Source organism: Bipolaris zeicola (genome assembly GCF_000523435.1).
Source record: "Bipolaris zeicola 26-R-13 unplaced genomic scaffold scaffold_188, whole genome shotgun sequence".
NCBI classification, from domain to species: domain Eukaryota; kingdom Fungi; phylum Ascomycota; class Dothideomycetes; order Pleosporales; family Pleosporaceae; genus Bipolaris; species Bipolaris zeicola.
In genome coordinates this window covers 1-25,155 of record NW_006912237.1, presented here as the reverse complement: position 1 = coordinate 25,155, position 25,155 = coordinate 1, and the positions used below count along the sequence as shown (strand labels likewise).

General features: G+C 49.3%; 11 protein-coding genes across 11 annotated transcripts; 4 read left to right on the top strand and 7 right to left on the bottom strand.

Annotated features, from left to right (window-relative positions):
- Window positions 1-269: 269 nt before the first annotated feature.
- COCCADRAFT_105353 (uncharacterized protein) lies at window positions 270-1,519 on the top strand (the record flags this gene model as incomplete). The annotated part of the gene is made up of 3 exons (XM_007717625.1): window positions 270-419; window positions 479-960; window positions 1,030-1,519. The coding sequence occupies 3 exons, from the start codon at window positions 270-272 to the stop codon at window positions 1,517-1,519; spliced, it is 1,122 nt and encodes a 373-aa protein (XP_007715815.1).
- Window positions 1,520-3,020: 1,501 nt separating this feature from the next.
- COCCADRAFT_39810 (uncharacterized protein) lies at window positions 3,021-5,018 on the bottom strand (the record flags this gene model as incomplete). The annotated part of the gene is made up of 6 exons (XM_007717624.1): window positions 3,021-3,139; window positions 3,217-3,307; window positions 3,379-4,115; window positions 4,176-4,317; window positions 4,373-4,645; window positions 4,704-5,018. The coding sequence occupies 6 exons, from the start codon at window positions 5,016-5,018 to the stop codon at window positions 3,021-3,023; spliced, it is 1,677 nt and encodes a 558-aa protein (XP_007715814.1).
- Window positions 5,019-5,551: 533 nt separating this feature from the next.
- On the top strand, window positions 5,552-7,349 carry COCCADRAFT_29123 (uncharacterized protein; the record flags this gene model as incomplete). The annotated part of the gene is made up of 4 exons (XM_007717617.1): window positions 5,552-5,624; window positions 5,680-6,881; window positions 6,934-7,038; window positions 7,098-7,349. The coding sequence occupies 4 exons, from the start codon at window positions 5,552-5,554 to the stop codon at window positions 7,347-7,349; spliced, it is 1,632 nt and encodes a 543-aa protein (XP_007715807.1).
- A 97-nt stretch (window positions 7,350-7,446) lies between these two features.
- COCCADRAFT_39808 (uncharacterized protein) lies at window positions 7,447-8,910 on the bottom strand (the record flags this gene model as incomplete). The annotated part of the gene is made up of 1 exon (XM_007717623.1): window positions 7,447-8,910. The coding sequence occupies one exon, from the start codon at window positions 8,908-8,910 to the stop codon at window positions 7,447-7,449; it is 1,464 nt and encodes a 487-aa protein (XP_007715813.1).
- Window positions 8,911-10,532: 1,622 nt separating this feature from the next.
- COCCADRAFT_105371 (uncharacterized protein) lies at window positions 10,533-11,421 on the bottom strand (the record flags this gene model as incomplete). The annotated part of the gene is made up of 3 exons (XM_007717622.1): window positions 10,533-10,729; window positions 10,787-11,168; window positions 11,221-11,421. 3 exons carry the CDS (start codon window positions 11,419-11,421, stop codon window positions 10,533-10,535), a joined length of 780 nt encoding a protein of 259 aa, XP_007715812.1.
- A 644-nt stretch (window positions 11,422-12,065) lies between these two features.
- Window positions 12,066-12,611, top strand: COCCADRAFT_105346 (uncharacterized protein; the record flags this gene model as incomplete). The annotated part of the gene is made up of 3 exons (XM_007717621.1): window positions 12,066-12,159; window positions 12,215-12,345; window positions 12,396-12,611. The coding sequence occupies 3 exons, from the start codon at window positions 12,066-12,068 to the stop codon at window positions 12,609-12,611; spliced, it is 441 nt and encodes a 146-aa protein (XP_007715811.1).
- A 1,435-nt stretch (window positions 12,612-14,046) lies between these two features.
- On the top strand, window positions 14,047-15,408 carry COCCADRAFT_39805 (uncharacterized protein; the record flags this gene model as incomplete). Its single annotated transcript, XM_007717620.1, has 1 exon — window positions 14,047-15,408. The coding sequence occupies one exon, from the start codon at window positions 14,047-14,049 to the stop codon at window positions 15,406-15,408; it is 1,362 nt and encodes a 453-aa protein (XP_007715810.1).
- A 4,237-nt stretch (window positions 15,409-19,645) lies between these two features.
- COCCADRAFT_7975 (uncharacterized protein) lies at window positions 19,646-20,022 on the bottom strand (the record flags this gene model as incomplete). The annotated part of the gene is made up of 3 exons (XM_007717613.1): window positions 19,646-19,785; window positions 19,841-19,906; window positions 19,953-20,022. The coding sequence occupies 3 exons, from the start codon at window positions 20,020-20,022 to the stop codon at window positions 19,646-19,648; spliced, it is 276 nt and encodes a 91-aa protein (XP_007715803.1).
- An 861-nt stretch (window positions 20,023-20,883) lies between these two features.
- On the bottom strand, window positions 20,884-21,743 carry COCCADRAFT_7974 (uncharacterized protein; the record flags this gene model as incomplete). The annotated part of the gene is made up of 3 exons (XM_007717612.1): window positions 20,884-21,098; window positions 21,165-21,452; window positions 21,512-21,743. 3 exons carry the CDS (start codon window positions 21,741-21,743, stop codon window positions 20,884-20,886), a joined length of 735 nt encoding a protein of 244 aa, XP_007715802.1.
- Window positions 21,744-21,871: 128 nt separating this feature from the next.
- COCCADRAFT_105327 (uncharacterized protein) lies at window positions 21,872-22,207 on the bottom strand (the record flags this gene model as incomplete). The annotated part of the gene is made up of 1 exon (XM_007717619.1): window positions 21,872-22,207. A coding segment is annotated over one exon (336 nt), but the record flags the coding sequence as incomplete, so codon positions are not given.
- Window positions 22,208-22,648: 441 nt separating this feature from the next.
- Window positions 22,649-24,381, bottom strand: COCCADRAFT_105373 (uncharacterized protein; the record flags this gene model as incomplete). Its single annotated transcript, XM_007717618.1, has 2 exons — window positions 22,649-23,918; window positions 23,987-24,381. The coding sequence occupies 2 exons, from the start codon at window positions 24,379-24,381 to the stop codon at window positions 22,649-22,651; spliced, it is 1,665 nt and encodes a 554-aa protein (XP_007715808.1).
- Window positions 24,382-25,155: the final 774 nt, after the last annotated feature.

The following is a 25,155-nucleotide window of genomic DNA, read 5'->3' as shown; positions in this document are numbered from 1 at the left end:
GATCCCATCGCTTCCATAATCTCCTTTCTATTCCGTGCCTCGGGCAAAATCATCATGATGGTCTTCCCCATCCGACTATCAAGAAGAGCCACCAGCGCAATCTTCGGGCAGATTATGCTTGAATAGTTCCCTTCTCCTTTCCTTGTTTTCGTCTTCGAGCCGCTGCTTACGCCCAGCTCATAATCCATGCTCACCAGCTCTCTGTGGGTTAATGCATACTTGTTCCAGTTGATTGTCATTGCTGGCTTTCCAGCTTACCCTGGCTTCCAATGGAGATCCCAAATCATGGCCCTCTGATCCTGGGAATATCATGGGCATTCGCCATCTTCAGTGGTATTTTCCTAGGCTTCAGATTCTACGCCAAGGTGACTCGCAGACAAGGGCTGTGGTGGGATGACCATGTGCTCCTCGCCTCGTGGGTAAGTCGAATTTCTACTATCGAATCCTGCTACTGTACTTTGCTAACTCAGATGAGTAGATTCTGCTTCTTTCACAGGCAGTCGCTACCCAATATGGCGTCGAGTTAGGTTATGGAAAGCCGCTTAATGACATTCCGACCGAATATTGGCCGACCATTGCCCTGGGGTCTGCCGCCATATCTATGGTATCGAGCATTGCCGCAGCACTTTCCAAAATGTCATTTGGTATTACTTTATTACGCCTAACGTCAGGCCACCTGCGCTCCACGGCATGGTTCTGCATTATTACCCTTTTGCTCACCCTGATCCCCAGTGTTGTGGGTCCCTGGATACAGTGTCCGCACATGGAGGCAACATGGAACACGTCTAGTGACGTCTGTTGGACTGCAGAGTCGCAAATCCAATACGGCATCTTCAATGCTGCCTGGTCAGCTTTGATCGATTTTGTTCTTGCATCATTGCCATGGTTTCTCATATGGAACCTACAGCTCAAATCTCGTGAGAAAATTGGTGTTGGTATTGCAATGAGCTTGGGAATGCTGTGAGTAATTGTCCAGCTTTGTAGTCACGGACAGACTGTTGGCAATTGTCATACTAATACGGCTGTTAGTGCAGGTATCTGCGCCATTATAAAAGGAGTATATGTAGTACAGCTTCGGGAATGGGATTTTTCCTACTACGGCAAAGACCTTGTCATCTGGACCGTCGTGGAGATTGGCACTGCCATTGTCGGAGGATCAATTCCCGTCCTTCGCGTTTTCTTGAAGGAGACGATGTCTTCGTATGGGAGATCGGGCGCGAGGAATGATGGCACTGTCCCACTCTCACGATTGCACAGATACCAGCATTCAACCGTCACTACGACTGTACGAGCTGTGAAAAGGGGTAAAGAGGGAAGCTGGACTGCGATAGACGAGGAAGAACAAAACGATGGCTCAAGTCAAAGGGGCATCCTGGTCGACGAAGAAATGGCTGGAGCTAGTGGTAGAGAAGCAATGTACGTGGGTGACCATATCTTGCAAACAAGCACAGTCACTGTTAGAGTTGAGAGCGGTGCTAGCCCGTCTCCTCAAAGTAGGTCTTTTCTGAACACTGATTAGCTTTTTTTTTCTCTGTTTTGCACCAGAGGTCCATGTAAGTATGGTTATCTCCGCGTCCGTATATTCCAGTATGTATGGGCCATGAATACAATAAATATCACAACGCTAGCTCTGTCGGAGAAATAGAGGCCCAAGGCAGTATTTATTATAGCCTTGTCATTGAATATATGTAATGCATCACATGTTGCTTGATATTAGACGCAACACGTGTCAGGGCCGATTGCGGCCTATATCATTTATTCACGGCCGACGCAGGTCCGAGTATTGTCTCCTTAGACATGGGCATCATAACGCACATTTGACCGTATTGGATCTCTGGTATAGCGCAGATAAGACTTAACGTACGGACAAAATCGTACCAAAGCGCCTAGCTTCTGGAAAAGGCCCATGGGCCGATTGCCTTTAGTGATGACCAAACATGACAAAGCGGCACAGATAGGCTGGGAAGCGCTTTGTGTGCAGTGAGATTTGCCGCACGGATCCGTTGCGAGTGCAAGCGATGCTGTGGACAACTGCGAGGACTAGCGACGAGTATTAGGGCGACAATAGTGCCGTTTCCATGCTGAGCCCCTCTTGAAAGAGCCGAAAACAATTGCCTTTGGTTGCCGCATGATCTGCAAATGCGCCACGCTTGTCGGAGTCGCAGCCTTGGACGGGTCGGCAAGTCAAATGGTGACAACCTTTTTCAAGTGCCGGCTCACCTCAACCCCACAAACTTCCCCATACTCGTCTGAATCTCGTCATTGCCCTCATGACGGGCCACCCTATTCCGCCTTACAGCAAGGTTTCCCCGCAGATTATTGCGTACTGCGTATGTCGTCCTTCGCCTTGGCCACGCTGGCCACATGCTTCCTACCCCAGGACGATTCCGGTATTGTTAGCGAAATACTAGTAACCAACTAAGCCTCTACGACGCTTATCTCTTTCGCCCCTATATGCAGCGCAACAGGGATTGCTCAACTGATTCTCCGATTCCTGCTGCGGCTCTGCTGCCATTCGCCCGACACAGCCCACCACCACTGCACAGCTCAGGGCTCGCTTCCATCGAGAAGGAAAACGGGACACTACACGTGACTTTGCGACGTTAATACCTCGGATAAGGATACATGGATTGCCGGTTAGGACCTTCAGCCACAATCCTCCCGCACTTCTCGGTGCATTTTAGTACGCATGATCAACCAGATCAGTCCTAGGAATAGACTAGCCTCGCTCTAAGTACTCCTGCGCTCAAACACAACGCAAATCTCTTCGTATGCGCATTGAGGCTCAACTGAACCCCCACGAGACGCACAGACTAATAGCCGGCGTCAGCAAATCAGGCCATGCAATGTACATCACTTGAAACCAAGGTATCTGAGTCAGGACTTTGATCAACTAATCGCACTGGTTCTAGATGCAGCTTAAACATTGCTTGAAAATTCAAAACTACTTGGCTGGCCTCACTTTAACCATGAAACAATGATGCCGAGGGCCTTCCTCCAACACTTGCCATTGGTCAAACTTATTTCGGGTTCAAGATTCCATCAATGACTGTTGCGAATTTAAGACACTCCTCATCACGCATCTTGTTAGTGTAGACTTGGATTGATGTTGGTAAGCTGTCCATGAGTTCGGGCTCATCTGTAAATGGCACACGTTAGCTTGTATTGCACACAGCAAATGTGTCATGAGGGAGCAAAAAGAAAGGATAGACGTACAGTTCGGACCGCACTGACCAGGGCCCATGACAAGAGGCTCAGGATCAAGTTTGCTAGAAGACTTGCCGAACGGTATGACACATGCGGGGTACTGTCTCGATTGTCAGCATATGTCTTCTTCTTTGTCGGCAAACAGGAGAGCGGGCCCTCTCGAGCACTTACGTCAAGCACGTTCAACAACAATGTGTAAGGCGGCAGGCCGTACGTGTCATGCCGGACTGCAGTATGTTGCGCCGACGGTCCGATGACAACATCTAGCTTTTCATCCTTCCACAGGGATCTCCATTCATCCGCAATGATGTGCCTCTTAACGTTGAGTGCAGCCACTCTCTTGACACCTTCAAGGTGGGCAATGTCATCAAGAAAACTGTTTTTGAAAGCGCCCCACGCTTCCATGCCTTGCTTCACGGATCGTATTAGAGGTTCGCCACTCGCGTCAATGTGCTTTGCGCCTGTGTCGTCAAGAAAGAAAAACTCAAAGCCAACGGCAACTGCGTCGGCTACATGGGCCTTGGGGGCACTAATATTGTAAATATAGTGGCCCTGTGCCTCCAATAGCCTCACAGCTTCCGCTAAAGCTCTCTTGACTGGTGGGTGCAACGGGAAGGTTGGGTCTTCGGAGACCACACCGATACGTAGCTTCTCCGGGCTTGGAGATCCAGAGAGATCCATCCAAGGCACGTCGAGAGCACTCGTGTCATACAAGGCTGGTCTAACCGACATGACTGAGCTGCACAAGGTGTTTAGTGCGTGGATATCGTTGGCTAGAGGTCCTGCACAAGGCTTGAAGAAATTCATGCCGGCAAGGGCTGGGGAAGCCTGCCCACCATCAGGTACACGAGAAGTCGTTGGCTTAAAACCATAGGTTCCGCAGCAGAGAGACGGTATGCGAATCGAGCCTAAATGACATGGTAAGTGCGGGAACTAGGTGCATATACCAAAATGTTCTAGTAACGAACCTGCAATGTCTGTGCCAATGCCCAGAGGAGATCCCCGAAAGCCCACTAGCGAACCTTCGCCGCCACTGGACCCGCCAGCAGTAACAAAGGTGTTTACTGGATTCAATGTGCGCCCAAAAATGTTATTCTGGGAGTCTCCAGTCTACTGAAATGTTAGCATCAAGTTTCCACACGGGCCGCTGATGGATCAATCTTACCATGAGAGTCTGCGGGATGTTCGTCTTGACGTAAATGACGGCTCCAAGTTCAAGCAAAATGTCGACAAGGGGCGAGTTCTTTTCGGACGGGGGATGACTCAGGAAAGACACGAATCCAATGCTGGCATCTGAACCAGCAACCTGGAACCCATCTTTGACGCTAATTGGCAAGCCGTGGAGCGGCCCTACTATCCGTCCTTGTGCTCTTTCGTCATCGAGAAACTTGGCACGGGCCTGTGCCTCAGGGAAATAGGTTTCAGTGAGGCACGATAGCTAGAAGATCGTCTATCAGATATTGTGGCTTCAACGTGTAGGAGTAACTGCAGCTTACAAGTTGCTGTGCAATGGCTGCTCTCTTGGAAAAGGCAAGTGTTACGTCCAGCGCAGAAAGTTCACCGCTCTTCAATTTAGATAGCAGTTGTGTTACGGTATACTTCTCAGTAATATCCAATTCCTTCTCGGTCAATATGCCCGACTTGCGTGGAATGTCCATGTCATTTATACGGTGCGGGTGCTCTTCAAACGGCGTCTGAAGCATTTGCAAAATAGCCGAGGGGAGCAGCCATTCCTTTGGCAGCTTATCACGGCATGATTGCTGCTTCGCGGCGACTGTCGACTCCCAAGAGGTAGTAGTGGATGCGGCCATGTTTCGGAATCAAATAGGAAATACGTATGGATATCAGAAGACGGCAGGGAACTCTACCAAGTATATATGGTGGCGGAGGCTATTCTAAATGCCGCACAAGACATCCGGAGTTAACATGATGCAAGGATTCACTCGTCAGGATAAGACGGATTTGACGCGTAGAGACTGAAGCGGTCGCAAGGTGTATCCCCGGTTGGTGTCCCGCCGGCACATAGTTAGCCTGGTGCGCTGCGTACACACACCCCATGGGCGTTGGAGCCAAGCCGGCGTAATCCATACCACATAATTGGACCGATGTACGTAGTAGGTCCGAGCGCATCCAACCATGCAGAATCCGGGGAATGGCAGATAACAGACCCAGACCCCTTGACTTTGGCGACTCGTGAGAAGGGCCGCAAGTTCACACATATATAGCTCCATCCAAGCCAGCACTGTGGGGAAACCAGCGCACCTGCCACACACGCCGTTTGTGTGGAACGCGGTCCCGTCGTCTTACCTAGTCCCTTTCTCTTCGTTGTATTCCTTTCTCCACCATGAACGAATCAACCGTCCACGGCGAGGGCGACGAGTCCTTCTGGGCGCCCGGTACCATTCGACTGGAGGATTGTATGACTTCCCAAGTCCTTGCACGCAAGACACAGTGCTGACAACTCGTCTACAGTGACCCGCTCCAGGACTGAAGTTATCCTCCATCCCATACCCACCTCTGATCCCGATGATCCCCTCAACTGGAGCCAGATAAGGAAGATGATCAATTTTGGACTAGTCGGCTTTTTCGTACTATGGACCTTCGTACAGCTCCAAGTTGGTGCTACGTCCTGGGGCCAGCTCATCCCGCAGCTACATTTCACCGTCGACCAGCTCAACAATGGAGTTGCCATGAACTCAGCCGGCCTGGCCCTCGGTTGCGTCCTCTTCATGCCCTTTGTGCACAAGTATGGACGACGCCCTCTATATTTGATGAGTTCCGCAATGCAGCTAGCCGGTGTCATTTGGCAAGCCAAGATGCAAAACTATGGCGACTGGCTAGGATGCAACTTTCTCACAGGCTTGGGTGGTGCCATCAGCGAGGCCGTTGTTCAAGTCACCATCGCCGATCTCTTCTTTGTCCACCAACACGGAACCATGAATGCCTGGTACCTCATCTTCACCTCCGTCGGTGCCACGCTTGGTCCTGTAGCCTCTGGCTTTGTGGTCCAGTCGCAGGGATGGCGATGGATCTGGTGGTGGTGCACCATTTTCCTTGGTGTAAATTTCCTTCTCATCATCTTCATGTTCGAAGAGTCAAAATACGTTCCCGTTCTCGCTGGCCAGACCGTTCCTCTCGACCGGGGTGTCACTAGCACAGATGACGTTAAGACCGCGGATGTCGACTTGGAGCCGGCAAAGGTCGACGTCAAGCACACCACCATGGAAAGGATACAATCTAGGATCGACCCAACTCTGCCACGCAAGACCTACCTCCAGCGTATGACGCTAGTGACCACCTCGCACTATTCTGTTCGCCACCACTTTTACCAACCCGCGGTAGTTCTATTCATGTTTCCTGCCGTCGCCTACGCAGCCCTTACTTATGGTACCGTCTTGGGGTCTTTGGCGCTCATGGCTTCTACCCAGGCGACGTATCTCCTCGAACCACCTTACAACTTTGGGCCTTCTGGTGTCGGTCTCATGAACTTGGCTCCATTCACCGGCTCTTTTCTCGGCTTCTTCGCCGCTGGTTGGCTCAATGATAGGTCCATCATGTGGCTCGCAAGACGAAACGGTGGTATCTACGAACCCGAGATGCGTCTCTGGCTTGGCCTTGCATCCGCATTGATCCTTCCCGCCGGCGTTCTCTTGTTTGGCATCGCTTTGGCTCATGTACGTTGATCGTTTTCCGATGCTGATAAGAAGACACTGACATTCTCTGCAGGGTGTGCATTGGATCGCCATGGCTGTGGGCTTTGGCATGTTTGGTTTCACATTTGTGCTTGCTAGTGGCGTCGCACTTGCGTATGTGACGGACTGCTATCAAGAGGTGAGAAGATGCCTAAAACTTCCCGATTACATTGTAGACACTAACTTGACATCTTCAAGATTCTCGGAGACATTATGATTGGCGTCACCTTTGTCAGAAATGTCTTCTCCGTCATTATTCTTTTTACACTCACTCCTTGGACTAAGGCTATGGGCATCCAGAATGTTGCAATCATCACGGCCGTCTTCAATCTTGTCGTCCTTTTGCTCCCCATTCCCTTGATTATTTGGGGCAAGAAGTTTAGGATCTCAACCTCCAAGCGATACGAAGCAATGGCCCGTCGACAACCTGCGTTCCGATCACTGGAATAGCACTCGTAAAATCCAAAGTTATTTTGCTTTGTACACCGTCATCCAAAGCCTGTAGAAGCATTATGTAACATTGCAGTCCTTCCTTTAATAGTTTGGCTCAATGTGGAAGCCAGGAGACGGCGTCGCACCAGTGTACTTGTCCTCGAATGTCTTTGATTGCCCAAAATGCAGTCAGCTGATCTCTTAGCCTGATTCTTGATCGTCTCGAAAATTCAATAAAAATATCAATTTGCTCAAGCGCCATTTGACGTTCCTTAATATCCGTGAGCTCAAAACAAGCGACCATGTACGCAATCTCCATGTGCGGAATGGATCGTTTGGTATGCCGAACCGCTGAACGCAATTCTTCAAGTATTGCTTCTGACAGTGCTGTGCCTGCTGCTAACTCTGTACCGAAAGGATAGCGTAGCCGGTGAATCATGAGGAGCATAGACCAGCGGAAGATGTTAGCTTGAGCCAGTAGGCTCACCATTTCCTGTTGTAAGAAACGACTGGCGCATCCCTCGGGTAGTGTAGGCGTCCAATTGTGGACGACCAGCTCGATTGCATCAATGATTCCCATGAGTTCGGAATCGCTAGGTCGCTCGTTCTGGCGCAACAGATAGCTGACTTCGCAAATATCGTACATGCAGGGTAGCATTGGCGCAGAAATTCCCACATAGCGATCTACACAGCCATCCGTAATTTCCATCTTGAACCGTAGTGTGGGCACCTCGCCCATTAAATAGCATTCCTCAGTCTCTGACAAGATCAGGCTGACAAAGAATGCCGAACACTCAGGATCAAACACTGTAGTCGAGTCGTAGATGGGCTTGATGGTGAGGAGAGCATGTCTGCATATTGCCAAACCGCTTCCGGATATATGCAATGCGAAGGTGAGTGCGCTCACTGCTAGCAGCAGGATGACGGATAAATCTCCAGAATCGAGAGGTTTGACGGAGCGCAAAGTGGACACCGCTGAAGCCGCCCGTCTATGGCCAATGGACCTGTCTTCGGGGGAGGGATCAGGATCATACTCGCAAGCTAAGAGCGCTGCAGTTGCTATCAAAGCGTCGCTGATCCATGACGGCGCATTATGAAGGTGCCGCGCAAAAGTCTTGTGATGGTTTACCCGGAAGCTCTGTGCTATCAAGAACTGCTCAATCCGAGGTCGTCCTTGTGATATGCACTTGACAATGAACAACTCCCTTTCGTTCATGTCGGCAAACATGGAAAGAGTCCTGGGTGGAGACACTGCACCCGATCTAGCTGGAGATGCTGGTAGGGAGACTGTGTCCGATGCAGGGCTCGCTGGAGTAGTGCCTTGTTTGACTGATGACGCTGCTGCCGAGACCGTAGAAGAGCTCTCGCTACGGGCGCGACGTACTTGGATTGTTGTCGCACTTCCCTCATGGCGATGGTGACGAGGCTTGCGGCCAGCGGTTCCCACAGGTCTTAGGCTCTGGCATGTGTTCTGCAGTCGGTGGCAACGTTCGCAGGCACTCTGGCCTGGGATACGTCTACATTTTTCCTTGACGGCGTGGCACCTGTCGCACGCCCGTGTTGCTGGTGGTCTGCCCATTGAAGGCGCTCAAAGGTACGTCCTCCGGGGTCATGGTAGGGTGTGAGAGTGGATGCGACAGGGAGCCTGATGCTATGTAGCAAGCTCGGGTGAAACACCGGCCAAATGACTAATCGTCCCGCAGCGCCCGAGCTTCTCAGCCCTGGGATCCGGGGAAAATAGCGCTACACATTTGGAACAAGCCGCGTTGTAAGATATGCGCCACTATCAAGGTCTACGATTGTCTCTTCATTCCTCTGTCTTCCTTACTGTACACAATGTATGTTCGCACAGCCTTTGCGCGATCAATTTTTATACTCCCTTCGCATTATTATGACTACACCAACATCCGGACCAAAGCCGTATCGCACTTGATTCGTCTTGTTCGGCCCTGGTCACTTGCTATGGCCATCTCCCTTCATCTCGGCTAGCCGATAAGGAAAATCGAACCAAGTCGCAAACCCGCAGCCTCCTTTCCCGACTTGATGCTTTCAGCTAAAAGAGAAAGCAGGGCGTCTAATTGTTCCGTACGCTCCAAACAACTCTGGCGCGAGGAATGTATCAGATTTAGGGTTTGCAGAGATGTGGCAGATCAATTTGCTGGCTGTGTGGACCTGGGCGAAACTGCCAATTCATCCGTTGCCATGAATCGTTCAATTTGACCTTTCCTCTTCATGTGAAATTTCCTATGCTCGATCTTGGTGTAAATCGAGAAAATCACAGCTGATGGTGTGTGAGGTGCCTGGTGGACGCGTAGTAAGGAGAGCAATGTGTGAATGCACTCCCTGAACGCAATGATTTTGACATAGAAATTTTGATGCACGCCATTTGAGCGTTTGGCCGTATCAAGGACGTCTTGACGAAAATAACGTTGACCTCCTCGGTATAGTGGTTTAGGTAAACCCCATAAGATGAGTAAATTCTATAGCCCAAGGCATGGGCGCAGGCAGAGCAGGCAGAGCACTACCACCCCCATGAAGCTAGAGGTTTACATCCCGTTTCTTGCTGGAAGAGGAATTTGAGTGATATATCACCCCTAAAATGTTGAGGAAAGTAGGGGTTGGTCAGAGGCTTGATGATAAGTCCAAAAGTGAGATGCAGAAATAGGTCTTAATGGAAAAGATATGAGGCTTCAAAGCGGTTGAGTAGGTAGCTGGAACTCCCGAAGTTTTACTCTGGAAAACGAGGGAACTGAGGAAAACACATAGAGAGAGAGAGAGAGAGAGAGAGAGAGAGAAAAGAAGGGTTGCCTTCTTGAGTGGCTCTGAACATATTTGCGACTAATCCCTGGACTCGTTTCCAAAGTATCATGGCCTTCAGATTATTTTGCAAGACTTGGGCTAGCAGTGAGTTTGTGAATGTAATTGCTAGGTTGGGCAGAGTAGTATCACTTCTGCGAGAATATACGCATGTTGGATGACCTTGCAACTTTTACCTTGTGACGTTTTACTGGAAGAGACTGGAGCCACAAATTCAAAGACCACGCACAAACAGCGTTCCCCTGGAGAAAAGTCTCTGGGGAGCGGCTGGTGAATATGCACGGGGTCCATGCAAGGCGAAAATGGCCAGAAGACATCCTAGATATTTTAAGCCACAATTGTTCGCCAGGCTCCTAGTGGAAATGCCCATATCCTGTATAGAGATCAATGGACCAATGCGGCCTCTACTGGATTGTTTTCGCCATGTGCATCCATATCTATATCTGGTTGATGCTCATCCTGGGTTGAGTCTTCGGTGGGAGTAGGGCGTCCTTCGATCATGCGAATCCACCATACAGGAGGATCGAGCGGACTGTGATTGTTGTGTAAAGGCGGGTAGATATCGTTGAAGTAGTACCATACTGTTGAAACTTAGCTCTACAACGAAGAAATCGGGGCAAAGACACGGGGACGCGTACTGTGACCTACGACAATGCCGCACATCTCGTCTTTGGGTACGGTTCCATGCATGATCAGCGAAAATGCTAACAATACCCAGGGAAGGTAAGGCGCCTTAAACACTAGCAATCCCAAGAAGCTTAGCATGGTATCCGGATTCTTCCTACTCCAGATATATATGAGGGTGCTAGACAAAGCAGAGCCAAGGAAGGCCATGGAGAACATGGGCGCAATGCAGAGGAGGAGTGTGGATGCGAAAGTGAGGAGCCAGGCGAAGTGTGCCGTAGACCGCCCAGAAGACTCCTCCAAAAGTCGCGCATAGCGTTGAAGAAAGAAAATGTGGTAGAGGAGATCGAGACTGAGCGGACCAAAGTAGAAAAAGGTGGTGAGAAGCCTCCAATACTGCCAGGTGTCAGTACGGAATGGCCAGATTTAGATCCAAAGTTGAACGCACCTGGCTCTTGAAGAATACAGTACGGACGCTATAGAACAGCTGGAAGGGTGAGATGATGTGGCATTGTACAAGCACGCTCGCGCTTAGCGCTGCAGTCATCCACCAGCGAGTGCAAACAGGCATCTCGTAGAACCACTGCTCGAGCGGAAATCCTCCGACCCCACCCATCATACCATCTCCGCCTTGCAGCACGTTGGCCATTTTGTTTATGCCTGGCTGGGGCAAGCAGACTGCGCTTTCTCTGGAGTTGGAGACACCGGCGACGCAAAGATGGCGGTGATGAAGGGAAGGGATCCAGCATATAGAAGCTGGGTAAGAAGCGAAAGGATAGGTGTCGGTGAGCAACCGCTGCGCTCTCGTGTCCGAGAGTGAAGGACAAGTACGTACATAAGTGGCTACGTAACGTGAACCATGGCTGACGAAAGCACTAGCTTGATCTGATCTAATCTAATCTAATCTAATCTGGCCAGCTTAGATTAGATAAGATGCGGTTGAGGGCCGCGCACTAGCCATACGTGCCAGCCCCTCGGCTCGGCGTAGCACTGCGACGCGACCAAGCAACGCGAGAACGGCTGGCAATGGGAACAAGCCCATCTGATTCAGCAACCTTTTTTCCATTGTCCTAGATTGCCCTATTCCTGAGACCCACATCGATCCCTAACCGTCTTGCACATTCGAACCGCAGCGCGCCAGTTCAATCAAAGCCAAAGTTTGGCGGCTTCGCGTCGCGTCCGGTCTACGCGCCAACCTCGAATTCCACCCAAACGCATACATTTCTCGCGACCCTGTCGTCGCCCACTTTGCTTTCAGCAGTTGACGCAACATTTCTACGACGGAAACTCAACATGGCACCGAAATCTCCTGCCAGGCGCAACAAAGCGCGACCATCGCGAGGCGGGAGAGCTAGTATTGGTGATAGAAGGGAGTCTGGTAAGCGACGTATGTCAAAGCCACGCAACCAAGGGGCGCACCCACAGTGACTGACATGGCACAGTTGGAGCGCCAGGACCTGCGCCTGATCGCGCAAAAAAGCGCTATAAGCCTGGTACTGTGGCTCTTCGTGAGATCAAGCGGTATCAAAAGTCGACTGACCTGCTTTTGCTGAAGCTCCCTTTCCAGCGCCTTGTAAGTGCGCGACCATGACAAGTCATTTACCTCGTTTCTAACATGTCCAGGTCCGTGAAATCGCCCAAACAGTCACAAGCGAAGAAGGACCCAACAGATGGCAGAGCCAAGCCATTATGGCCCTACAAGAAGCTACTGAAGCCTTCCTGGTCAACCTATTCCATGATGCCAATCTATGCGCCATTCATGCAAGGCGCGTCACCATTCAGCAAAAGGACATACAGCTCGCACGTCGCCTGCGCGCAGCTTGGGGTGCTCCGGTGTAATATCGAGCGGAGCATCGTATGCAGATACCCAGTCTTATTTCTCATATGTATTGTATTCGAATTTACAAGTAGGGGTTTTAACATGGCGTGCCGTATAGGAATCGGCTTTTGCGTGTCTGGATAAGTACTTATTTGTCAGCCAAGTTACATACATAACAGTGTTACTCTCCTCTGGCAGTACTCGAAAGCTTTTATAGCGCACTAAACGTACAGGAGGTCAGAAGCCCATAGTTACCCTCGTTCCTGATATCATGTCCAAAACTATGCAGAGTCGCCTGCCATAGCCACCTCGAATGTAACTAGTAACACCACTTTGGCGCATCACGGCTTGGACCATCTATAACTGCCTGACTTATGATTTTAATTTCTTAAATCTTCTTGGCGTAGAGCGTATAAGATCATTTTGCTGAGAACGGGATGGCGGGCTACATCCGAACCTGCCGGATCCGGGTGGCGAAAAGGGTTTTGCGCAACACATTCGGCAGTACATACCTATTTGGTCATAGCCTAGCAACACCGCGCCTTTTCACTTACGACAGGACACACGGGGTCCCTGCCCAAGTAACAAATGCTGCATTAGCCATATTTCTGTACTCACATTGCCTGTCAGCCCAAGCGTGAGAACAAGAGACAAAACAGGGGAACCTGTTCTGTAATTGCGAGCAACACGATGACAGATTTGGACTCGTATATCCAAGACCATCCGCATGATAGCCCTACCAAGCCCCTGTATATTCCATCTTATGTAACGAGGTACAGTACACCATGCATCCTCTAGACAAAAGCTCAAACTAAGCTACTTGGCAACCAGGGACCAATCCTTTGGATTAAATTAGATTTTTTACTTCTACAGACGCTTGGCGTTCTTGGAAAGTAGGCCACGTCCTACACTTTCGGTCCTACTGATATTCTGCCGTTCTGTTTTCATCGAATTCAGCGTGCGTATGTTAGAAACATACATACTATGCACCGATACGCGAGTGTCTATACGCATTAATGACTAATGACACCGACTCCTACTAGCTGGATACAGCATATATTTCCGCTACACGCTCTACTGGCATACGCTCACAGTAGAGCAACGTAAGGATACAGCCACTTGAGCATCCGATATACCTCTTCCCTTGAGGTGCACGTGGTCCAGACCGCCTCTCAAGACTATCTTTTTGTGGTAACAACCATTTGCTAGGCGTCTTGGACAGTCACTAGAGCCTCCTGCGTACAGCCACCCCAGATTCCTCAGCATAGTCTTAAAATAAGTAACTATTGTAGGAACGATGATTGAAGTGAATATAAGGTGCACAACCTGACAGCTTTTGAATGACACCACATCAGCTCAGCCAGCCATCTTCTGTCAATCCCTCGTACCTACTGGGTATCTGAACTGCTACGGAACACCAACACAACTCTCGCTTTTCCCCTTCGTTCTTCTATCATGAAGATCTCCACTCTCTCTTTCTTCGCCCTCCAGGCCGCTCTCGGCCATGCGCAGGAATCTTGCAATGCCGCATGTCAAGCAGCCTTTCGACCAGCTGTCGCAGCTGATATTGGCTCTATGGTCGCAAAGAACGTGTCCTCTGAAGCATTCTACAGCACACCTGCCAATGCCACCGGTGCCAAACCTGGTGATGTATTGCGATGGGAGGACCTCCCTCAGTCCGTAGTAAACACCAACTTTACTATACCCTCTGGAATGTCCCTTTCCCGCTTCCTCTATATGACCGAAGATATCGACCGAAAGCCTATTCCCGCCAGTGGATTTGTCCTTCTCCCCTATAGCAGGCTCGATCCAAGCAAGCCGTTGAACACCGTTGTGTGGACACACGGTACAGCAGGATTCACGAGAAACTGCGCGCCTTCCAATCACAAAGACCTGTACTACGAATGGCAGGGACCCTACTACCTGGCACAGGCTGGATATGCCGTCATCGCTCCAGACTATGCTGGCCAAGGATCCGATATCCCTCAGGGCTTCATGTACGAGGCTGGCTTTCTTCATGCTGCTGACGCTGCTTACTCCCTTGTCGCTGCCCGTAAAGTTATTGGAAACCTACTCTCCCAAGATTATGTTGTCGCCGGCCACAGTGAGGGCGGCATGAGTGCATGGAGGACCAATGAGCGACTTGCAATGCCCGACCAGGACGAACTCAAGAAGGCAGGCAACTTTCTTGGCTCAGTCGCAAACTCACCGGCGCTCCGTCCACTCGACTTGATCCCTGAATCTGTCCGACGAGCGAACGGCGGACCTATTGGTGATGCAGTATCCGTCTTCTTCTTGCAGTCGCTTGCTGGTCTCTTCCCCAAGGAGTTCCGCATTGAGGATCACCTTACACCCCTTGCGCTAGCCCGAATTCCTTTTGTCAACCAAGGCTGTATCATTGCCGGTCGAGCCCTTTTCGGAGGCCTGACTAGCGCGCAGCTATTCAAGAACCTTGACTGGCTTAAGCTTCCCGTAGTCGTCGACTGGCAGAAGCGTTTCAATGGCGCCGGACCACATGCCCTCGCTGCGCCAATGCTAGTTGTTCAGGGTATCACCGATGTACTCACCTACGCCAACAATACCGAATGGGACTTCAACCAGACTTGCTCATCTTTCCCCAACTCTAAGGCTACCCTCTTGCTTTACCCTGATTCGAACCACGACGTTACGAACGGCGCAGCCATGGTTGACGTCATGAAGTGGATTGGGGACCGCTTCAACGGTGTAGCAGTCCAGGATGGCTGCCACAAGAAGACCATCGAGACACTCACCACAAGGCTCCGAAACATTAACACCTCTTACAACGGCACCGCCTAGACATATAGCTCTGCCTATAGTAGTCAATCAGCAGTAGTAGAGATGTTTTAGATTTGCGAGGAGTTAGATAGGGGTGGAGGAGAGTTGGGAGGGGTTCGATATAGGTGGAGTAGAGTCTCAGTATTTTTATAGATCAATAGATTTCTTTCTATTCCTAGCGCAATTCGTACCACTTCAATCCAAGCCTAGCCTAATCTCTTTCACTGCTAGTTGAGAAAGAACAAAGTAACTCAAGTAGAGATTTGACAAGACACTGAACCAACTTGGTGCTTCCCATAGCTCTCGAGCGTTGACCCGAAAGGCCCTTTCTGTTAGTCTCTTGTGACCGTTACACCGTTTCAAGAGATTTCTCTCAAACGGCAACGTATCGCACCCACGTGTTTGTGTGTGAAGCCAATCCGAGCCAAACACAGTTCCGTCCCCGCCCCGGGCTTTCAGTTATGCCATTGCGAGACCATCGAGATTTCGAAAGTCCGTGTTATTCGAAAACAGATACGGTGCAGAATAATGAACGTGCGCGAGATGTTTGATCCAGATATCATACAAGGATTCAGTGTATTGCTTCAGAAGCTCTACTAGAAGGACTCATTTGAAAATTTGTCACATCGGTGTACACGTCGGCCATTACTCAGCAAGCTTATTGTAAAGTCACTTACGTTCGGGATCCTATTGATCAAAATACTTATTGCAAGTTTCTAACGTGTAAAATTAGACGAGTCATACTTCATGATAGCTGTCATAATTTAAGTAAAGTAATTTTGGTGGGTAATGCGTATCGAAGCCTCCAATTCGGAACCGCTGATCATGTTCACCGATATATCTTGCTTATCACAGGGCGGAACACAGCACTTGGATATCCCAAATATGAGAAACCTTGTTGCATCTGCTATTGGTAGTTATCCAAAATCCATGCAAAAGCTACCACGATCCAAGCAAAGGTGGCACTGAGGGCTTGTTGACATAATGTCCGTGCTGTGCCCATGCTCCGCAGAATGTCTACGGTTTGTCCTCTTGGTGTAGGATTATCAGCTTACGTTGGTGGTTGAATTCGACCGTCCCACTTTCTGTTCTTGATTGCTTGCCTCCCTGCTGCCTTATTTCCCGGCTTTGTTCTGCGCGAGCATTTGTGACTCTTCGCTAAATTGACGAGCTATACATTCTCACTGAGCCTGGAATGACTACATAGCATCAGTTTCTTGGTTTCTAAGCTTGTGAAGGAAAGAAATGAAGCTGGGCTAAAGAGTATCCCATCATAATGACTTCGACGCGCGATACAACCTTCACTTTCAAGGTTCGTTTGTTGTGAGCATACAATTGTGTTTCGCGAAAAAGTCGGAACGACTAAAGCTTGCTAATAATCACATCCTACACAGTAAATTTCAGTACTGCTGTTTGGAGGTCAGGACAATACACCGGATCTCAATGCTCTCTTGTTGTCGGCGCGGTATTGGAGTCGAGAAAAAATGAAGTGTGCGCACAGCGTGCACTGTACAGCCTGCCGTTTTCATCAAGCTCCCTATCACTACGAAATATCTGTATTAGCACGTCCTAGGTCGTACTCATGTCCTTGCAGTACCAGAACTTCTGACCAGCATTTTAACTGACGGCAAATCTTTCGCCCGTGTAACATGGATAAACCTGCTCAACTGATACCAAGTCAGTCTCCGCAACAGTACGCGAATCGGTAAAGATTAGTGGATGGTCCTTGACCGCACAATTGATCGGAATTCAAACATTGATGATGCGATACCAGACGCGAGGCCTCATCACATCGTCTAACAAAGCTGGTTGATCCGCCAGCTCGTGTGTTGCTCGTAGGTAGCTATGCGCCGTACCTGGACTGATCAATGTGAACCTTGCATACGGGCCGATGTTGCCTTTCCTCTGCACCCGCGTGTCGCGTAGTTATGTCGAAGGGTATTGTCTTGATCAGATGTGGGATATCTAAGATTACTGCTTCCTTAATAAGGGGAAAATACTCCTTATCAATGTCTTCACGAGATCAAATCAATATGCTTCATTACCAGGCCCCAATACAAAGAAAATCCATGAACAGATACTTTGAAGTGTTTTTCGTGTCCCCGGGCGTTGTGTATGGCTGTGAAGACTCGATTGTGGTCATAATTGGGAGTTCCCTTAAGCTCTCCGTTTTTCGTCTCATGACTTGGACCGCTATCGTTACCAAGGGACTGTAGTAGCACAATTCCCTTTGTATGGGAAACGATGTCCATGTCGCTTTTGATGATATAGATCAGGCGATGGGTATGCTATTTGCAAAACGATGACGACAAGTGTAGGAGTAAGAGGAATACGAATGAATACGATGAGGAATTTAATATGTAGCGCCCAAGATGTGCCTGTTAGTAATACTCCTATTTATTAAAACGGTGATATGCTTTACAGTCATGGCGATAGGGCCAATGTAGTGGACTCTTGTGCATGCCTAGAATCAGATCCACTCACCGGAAGCAAAGCGAGAAGAGGTGTGGGTAAATATCCAGTCCTTGAAAATTCACTTGAAAGAACCCTACACTGCGTCTAAGCGCGACCTGGGTACGCCTAGTCTGCTATATTGTTAGCTGCAAGCGGACGGAATGTCTATTTGTAGCCCACAATGGAAGCATCGAGCCCTTGGACACTGCCACCTGTTCCAGAGGCGTATGGGTGCTACCTTAGATGCCTGTTCACCAAAGCCCCACCAATGTCGTGTATTGAGGGGCCTTAGGAGTCACAGGTATGGCAACACAGGTGAGGAGTATCTTGTCTATTGCTTTGTGCTACAGTGCACCCCTGCTGCCCACAATCTTACTTCTGCTTCAAAATCTGAATCTAGCACTAACTTCACGTATACAAGTAAAGATTACGCCTGGATCAGGGTTGACCTGCATGCTGATTTTCAACATTTGTCTCTCGCGGACTTTCCACCTCCGCGCAAACAAAATTGTTACAGGCATGAAAGCAATCGCCCACTTAATGAAGGCTTTAAGGGTGCACTTCTCCACCATGTTCATCCCAAATAGAGTATGTTTTAATCAGTTCAGTGAAATCAATACAGCGGGGCTCAAGCTGAGTATACAAACACAGCAGCGAAAGTAGGCGGAAGATATACCATACTCAGTAGCGTCAGTCGTTTCAAAGTCTCACCCTGGGCGATTTTGATCCTTGCATCCGCTCGTTGGAGTCTAGTCATCTCAGCTGCAAGCTTAGCCTGCTTGATAGTATTGATGTTCAATATCTAGCCAGATTAGCATTTGTAAATATGTGTATATACCTCTTGTAGTCTGAGAGGGCTCACCGTTTCTAAGATAGAACTGGTGCGATCTTGTAAAGCCTTGAGACGTTGATCGACAACTGGCAGCGCATTGTACTCTTGCAATAGATCTCTCTTGAAGGTAGTCGGTATAATACAATAGCGCAGCTGGAAGCCCGCCTCTATGAGTTAATTTACATAGCGATTGTGGTACCAAAGATAATGCTGAATGTAGTGAATGCTGAGGAGAAATCGTCGATACAGCCATGGCGCTACTTCTATCAGTTCTTCATCCGTTAATCCTTCTGCATTTAAGGTTGCTAGAAGAACAAAGCTTGTATGATGAACAAAAGACTGGCCGATGACTTTCAAAATTGCTCTATCTTGTTCAAGAGGAGCTTCCAAGTAGACTTCATTTCGTAAAGCACCTGATTAACCAATCCAAAGCCATCGTCGCTCAATTGTCTCAACAAAGCTCCAGGCGTGCATTTGTTGACGTAATCGGTGATCCATGAGCTTAAAGGGTGTTTTACACCTCCTGGGACGTTCAGCACGCAGTGAGCGACGGTGAGATCGATGTATGGATCGCTGAGATAGATGAACGTCCATAATTGGCCGTCCTCCCGCAAGCGCCCTGAGATTCCTCAAAGCACGTGAATTCTTGGAAAAATGGGTTGATCTGGAATGAGAGTAGCTTATACGTTGTCTGTTGATTTGGGTATATCTCACTGTTCGTTTTGTCAATCAGCTTTATCAATCGAACTGTGTGACTTAATTTTCGGCCAAATTTGAATTCCTCGGTGGTTAGCTGCGTAGCTCTTTGGAACCCTACACAACCCAAATCGAAATGCAAAAACTCCCTTGCCCACAATGAGATTTAGTGATAGCAGATATTCTGTTAAATTTACTGCAATTTACCCTTTTTTACTTAGGCCTAGCGAAACACTCGATCGCTACTTTGGAGGCGGTTGGTCTAGAGCTCATAGTTCATCTGGGGTTTTTGACCCAATAATTTAATGTCTGTTGCCGACCGCTGAGATTCGTTTCTGGAGCTCTTATGAACCTTAATCGCAACTTGCGCTGACCGTGCCTAATTACAAGATGCGAAGGAGTTAGTTCGAAGGGACCTGTTCATGAGTGGTCAGCAAGTCAAAAGGGTATGTCAGGGTGTAAAACTAGCACCTTTGTTCAAAAGCGCCTCCAGGGACCATGCATCGAAAACTAGTGTAGTCTCTACCTTATTCTGACCTCGCGCATGTTAGTAGCTGTTGAGTTGATGTGCTGAGATACTCACTAGTTGCGAAGACTTCGGTCACTTCGATACTCGGCGTGGAGGATTCGCACTTCTTCAGCAGCTTCTCCATGGCGATATTACCAGCTCGGTATCTCATCTATGGGGCACTCACGCCTAGTGCCGCTAGTTGCGCTTTGGCAAACGTCGCTATAAGTGCATGTATTGTACCATTTGGTGTCTTTGAGACGCATGAACGAGTGGTTTGATGAGCAGGCTGAAAATGACGATGGGCGTAACAAAAGGGAGATGCTGTAGACCTTGATAATCGAGACAAAGTGTCGTATGACGCTTGAAAGATATTGTGCAATCGGCTGCAAGGCTTCTCTGGGCTATTGGCAAGGTCAATTAATGCAGCCAAGTACGCGTGTGCCAATACTTTTCTCGCTGGTATCCTGGGGCAAGAGATGAAGAAGGGGTGACACGACTGTGTTCGTGAGATAGCTCATCAATAGTCTTCTAGGTGAATTTATGATCGTCTCAGCGTTTATTTTAATTCGAATGCGCCTGTAAATCAGCTTCAATTAATTTGACCTGGCCCTGTGCTCGGAAAGACGTTTCATCACCCCCAACCCGTCCCTAATCTCCTCGCTGTTGCGTGTTTGACAGGAGGGCAGGCCTGTCTGTTCGATGGGAAAACTCGTAACCACGTTCCGATACACCGAAGCCTCGAGAATATTCTTCGATAATTAACAGAATGCTATGAAACCTCCTAAAAAGGTATTACCGTGACCAGTAGGGTCCGACAGCTTGTCCGAGTGCACAACTCGCTATACGTTCACGACAATGAACAAACCCAGTAACTATCCATCAATTGGCTCACGACCAAACTCAGTGGAGAGAAATCTCGGCTATTCCGGAAGAGCTGCAGCCTTATATATTTGCTTGGAAAGGAATCAAAACTAGGTGTGCAGCATCCGAGTTTGAAGTATTTTCACAACACCTGATCATCCCATGGCTCCATCAACTTATTTTCCGCTACAGTCTCAGCAAAATTTGGAATTGCCGAAGAGTGTGCCCACGGTTTCAAAGTCAACTCTTCTTCGATGATATGTGCAAAGCAGCTAGACCATTGATTGCGTGGATAGGCGGCAACGACCGACTCAATAGTGCGTTTGCTTATAAGAGTAGCGTTTTTACCCGCGTTGTCTACCATGTCAGCATGGGCAGTACAAAGTTTCCTGGTGGGTTTCCAAGTTCAAGATCTGGACCTACCAAAAAGAGTAGCAAGCTGAATCAATTGTCCAACGGTGGTGACTGTACCAACATCACCAATATCTTGGTGTCGAATGACTGCCTCTGCTACGCTCTCAGCCTGCTCCTTGGATGCCCCAAACCCTTTCAGTATATCCAGCGCAAGGTAGCCACCATAGAACTCAAAGGACAAGAGAGTTGCGCGAAGATTTTCCGGGGTAGCACCAATATCATGAAGGAGACATGTTAGGTAGTAGGTTTCTAGACTGGGCAGAAACAGAGGCAGATGCTTTCGGGCGATTGAGGCGCCTTTTCATCATGTTAGCTCTGCCCAGTATTCCCTATATTCTCCTGAGAAAAAGTCCTACCATATAAATACACCCGCATAGAGTGGTTGTAGACATCGTCTGGAAGCCGCTTCTTTGCATAATCATGGACTTTCTTTGCGAGTTCGGTCTGTGGAATTTGGATATCCGTTACGTCATGAACAGCGGGATCCCACGGACTGACGTCTTTCAGAAGGACAGACGTGTCATGTGGGACCGAAGTCCAGCCGTAAGACTCAAGGGTCTTTGCGGAATGATCCGCAGGTTGAGACATTACGAAAGAAGTGTCGATCGAATCAAGACCGAGAAAGACAAGTACTTTGTAGATGTGTGATATCGAGACGTGGTGCTCTCTGCAGCAGTACTGATTTTCATAAACGCTCTTGGAGCCTCCCTTCGCCTTTATTCTGATTCATTGTCCTCCGTTTCCGAGGGTTCAGAACGATTGCATCTCAAGTTGTCCGTGTAATCTTGGTAATCTGGACTTGCATGATTATGATTTCTAAGCAGTTTGCTTGCAGTGCCTATTACCTCCACTAATTGGGAGTGTGCCTTGAGGCGTAGCCGGTGATTACACAGAAAAGATATGAGTACGATAGGGCGCATGATTGCGTAGTGTCGGCGTAACAGGCCGCTTAGACATACTACACCTGTCGCGAAGGGCGTGTGACGGCATCGCCACGATTGGTAACGCATACTGGGGCTCGGCACGTCTTGAGAGCTTAGTAGCTTTTGGCGCCCTTCGGCCTAACTAGGAGATATCCTCGAGTGGGGTCCACTAGCGTGTACAGAGTTGCGCGTCGTACCTGTTTGGACGGAAGGCGCGGTCCCTCGCCTAATTTGCGAGGCTGTTTCGGCATTTGTTTTGTGGCTGAAGGGCGGCCTACGCCAGATCAGGCGAAAGGCGTAGTTGTGAACATTGCAGAGTTTTGCATTGCGGTCCGTACCATCCGTATACTCTATTGAAGTGCGGTAACGTTCGAAATCGTGCTAATTTCACATGGCGCATTTAAAGCCGCCGGGTTGGCATGGATACACTATTCACTCAGTTGGTGATCGGCTGATACTTCGACCACGAATATGGCCCTCTCCATAAGAACATAATCGCATCTCAAAAATTGCTTTAAAATCCCGCTGAGTAGTTTTACCTCTGCACAAGACAACGAATCTCAGACACCATCAGCCTATTGTCTTGGGATCTTGTGCAACTTCAATGTGCTCCTGTTCCGTCTCTCCAACCTCCTTCAAGCTCAGTCCATCGACTGTTGGCGCCTCCATCGCCGACTGAGTGTGGTTCGTCATGTAAGGCGTAGGATCCTCGACCATGAATGATGCAATAAGGGCCACAACACCGAATGGAATCGTAATATAGAACACAAATTGAAATGCGCGCCCGTATGCGTGGCGTACTGCGAGTCTCAATGTCTCTGCAATGGCAGGCGTCATGCCCTCGATCGAGCCCAGGGACGCTGGGTACGGCACTCCCATGTTGTACGTGATGGCGCCGGGAATGATTGCGCCGAGATCAGTTACATTTAAGCCTGCAGCGATGGCAGCTCGAGGGATATCCTCACCAGAATAAGTTTTGAACTTGTTCTGGAAGATAGTATTGAATATGGCATTTCCGACGGCGCCGCCAGCTGAGCGGAACGTGCCTAGAAGTCCCATGGCAACACCGAGATGCGAGTATGGTACGTGCAGACTAGCAATGGCATAGCCGAGAATGGTAACCATGAGGAACATGGGAACTCCGAAACTTGGGACAAACGCCCAAGCGATCTTGTGGTTTGGGTTAACGGTGGCTGCGCTTGCTCCGATGAAGATAAGCTGCAAGGCCGTACCGATGACAAACAGCCACTTGATGTGTCCAATCCTGTGAGCGAAGATTGGGATGATGACGCTGACGACGATGGCGACGATGTTATTAGGTAGGGCGAGGACACCAATTTCAATGCCGTTGGTTGTGAACATGTACATGGTGCCTTGAGGTAGGAGGGCGGAGAGCGAGTTGAAGTTCATGCCAGAGATGAACAGGACGATGCAGATGCACAGAAATCCGCGCCACAACTTGAATAGCCTCAGCGGAAAGATGGGGTTCTTTGCAATGGTGAAGTCATAAGCAAAACCACAGGCAAGAACCGCTATGCCGAGGAGCATGGGCGCGAGAACCGATGCTCCATGCCAAGGGTGCCCTGCAGACCCGGCCCAGGTGAGGCCAACAAGACAGGTTGCCAGGCCAGTAGTAAAGAGTGCGAGACCGAGCCAGTCAACCTCGAGAAACTGCTGCCATCGGGTCTTGTCGTAGTCGCCACGGGGACGGGATACTGGATTGTAGAAGAAGGCTGTACCGACGAACGTGATGCTCTCGACGATGATGGAGATGTAGAAAATCCATCGCCAAGTGGAATATTTGAGGAGGATATTGGCAAACAGAACATTAAAAGAGCCCCTACAGCGGATCATGTGGTATTAGCGTTGTAGAATGGGGTGTATTAGGGGCATATTAGAAAGACTTACCAAGGAATCATGATACCGCCCTCGAGGATGCCAACACCAACAGATCGCCATTTGTTGGGAAGCATTTCTGTAGCTCCAGAATAAGACACAAAGACAAAACCAGCTCCAGCACCGATGACGGTCTCAGCTGCAACCAGGCTGGCAACGCTCTGAGCTGTCGCACCCACGATTGAGCCAATAAGCACGATAATCTGGCCGCCAAGGACAAGGATCTTGCGTCCAAAGACATCACTGAGGGGGCCGGCAATGGAGAAAGAGCAGGCGCTAGCGAGCGACCAGGCTCCGACGATCCAGGCGAAATCCACATCATTCCCCAGATCCCGCGAGACCTGAACGACGATGGCGGCGAGACAGGTGAAGGGGAGCGGCACTGCAGGACCAAAGGACGCAGCCATACACTGTACGTTCATTCTTTAGTCAGCATACTATCAGGAGTATGGATATATTGGTTATTTCGCGGGATCATAAGACATACAAATATGGAGATCCATGTCCTAGTTGTCGTTGAGGTTGTTTCGGGGTTGTCTTCGATGGCGGCGCGATGCGTGTCGTCCTCAAAATGAACCTTGGACTGTGCATGCGCCGCGAGCAGCTCTTTGTTTTGCTGGCCTCCCGCCATGGCGATATCAGTTTTGATGTACTCTGAAATTCCCGGCTGTTAACGCTCTCGAATCAGCGATTGCGTCTTCATCGCCCAAACCCAGCCAGAAACACGGGGTACTTATTGACATGTCCCCCGCATGGCACGGACGCATACTTAACGGGCGATGTTCAAAATGATCCCGGCAGTTCCAGAGTGCATTGTATCTGCCGACATGTCGAATTAGAGCCGAATCGCCGAACGAGGCGCGGGGCCGCCGAACGAGGCGCGGGGCCGCCAAACTTAAATCCCCACCTCTCCACACTTTGGGAAGTGGAGAGAGCTGAGCCCCGGTCTATAGTATGATTGCGGCTGGTTCTCACGGTAAATAACTCGCCGTGCTTCGTACTAATCATGCTATGGTTAAACTATGAGGTGAGTCTAAGAGCCGAAGTAGTCTAGAGAATCGATATATCACGAGCCTGGAGAACGATCTATTATTATTATTATTATTATTATTCCATTATAGTCCTGTATCAGCCGTTGGCTATGTAGGACTTTGGCCAAAGGCCGTTCTATCTGACTAGTT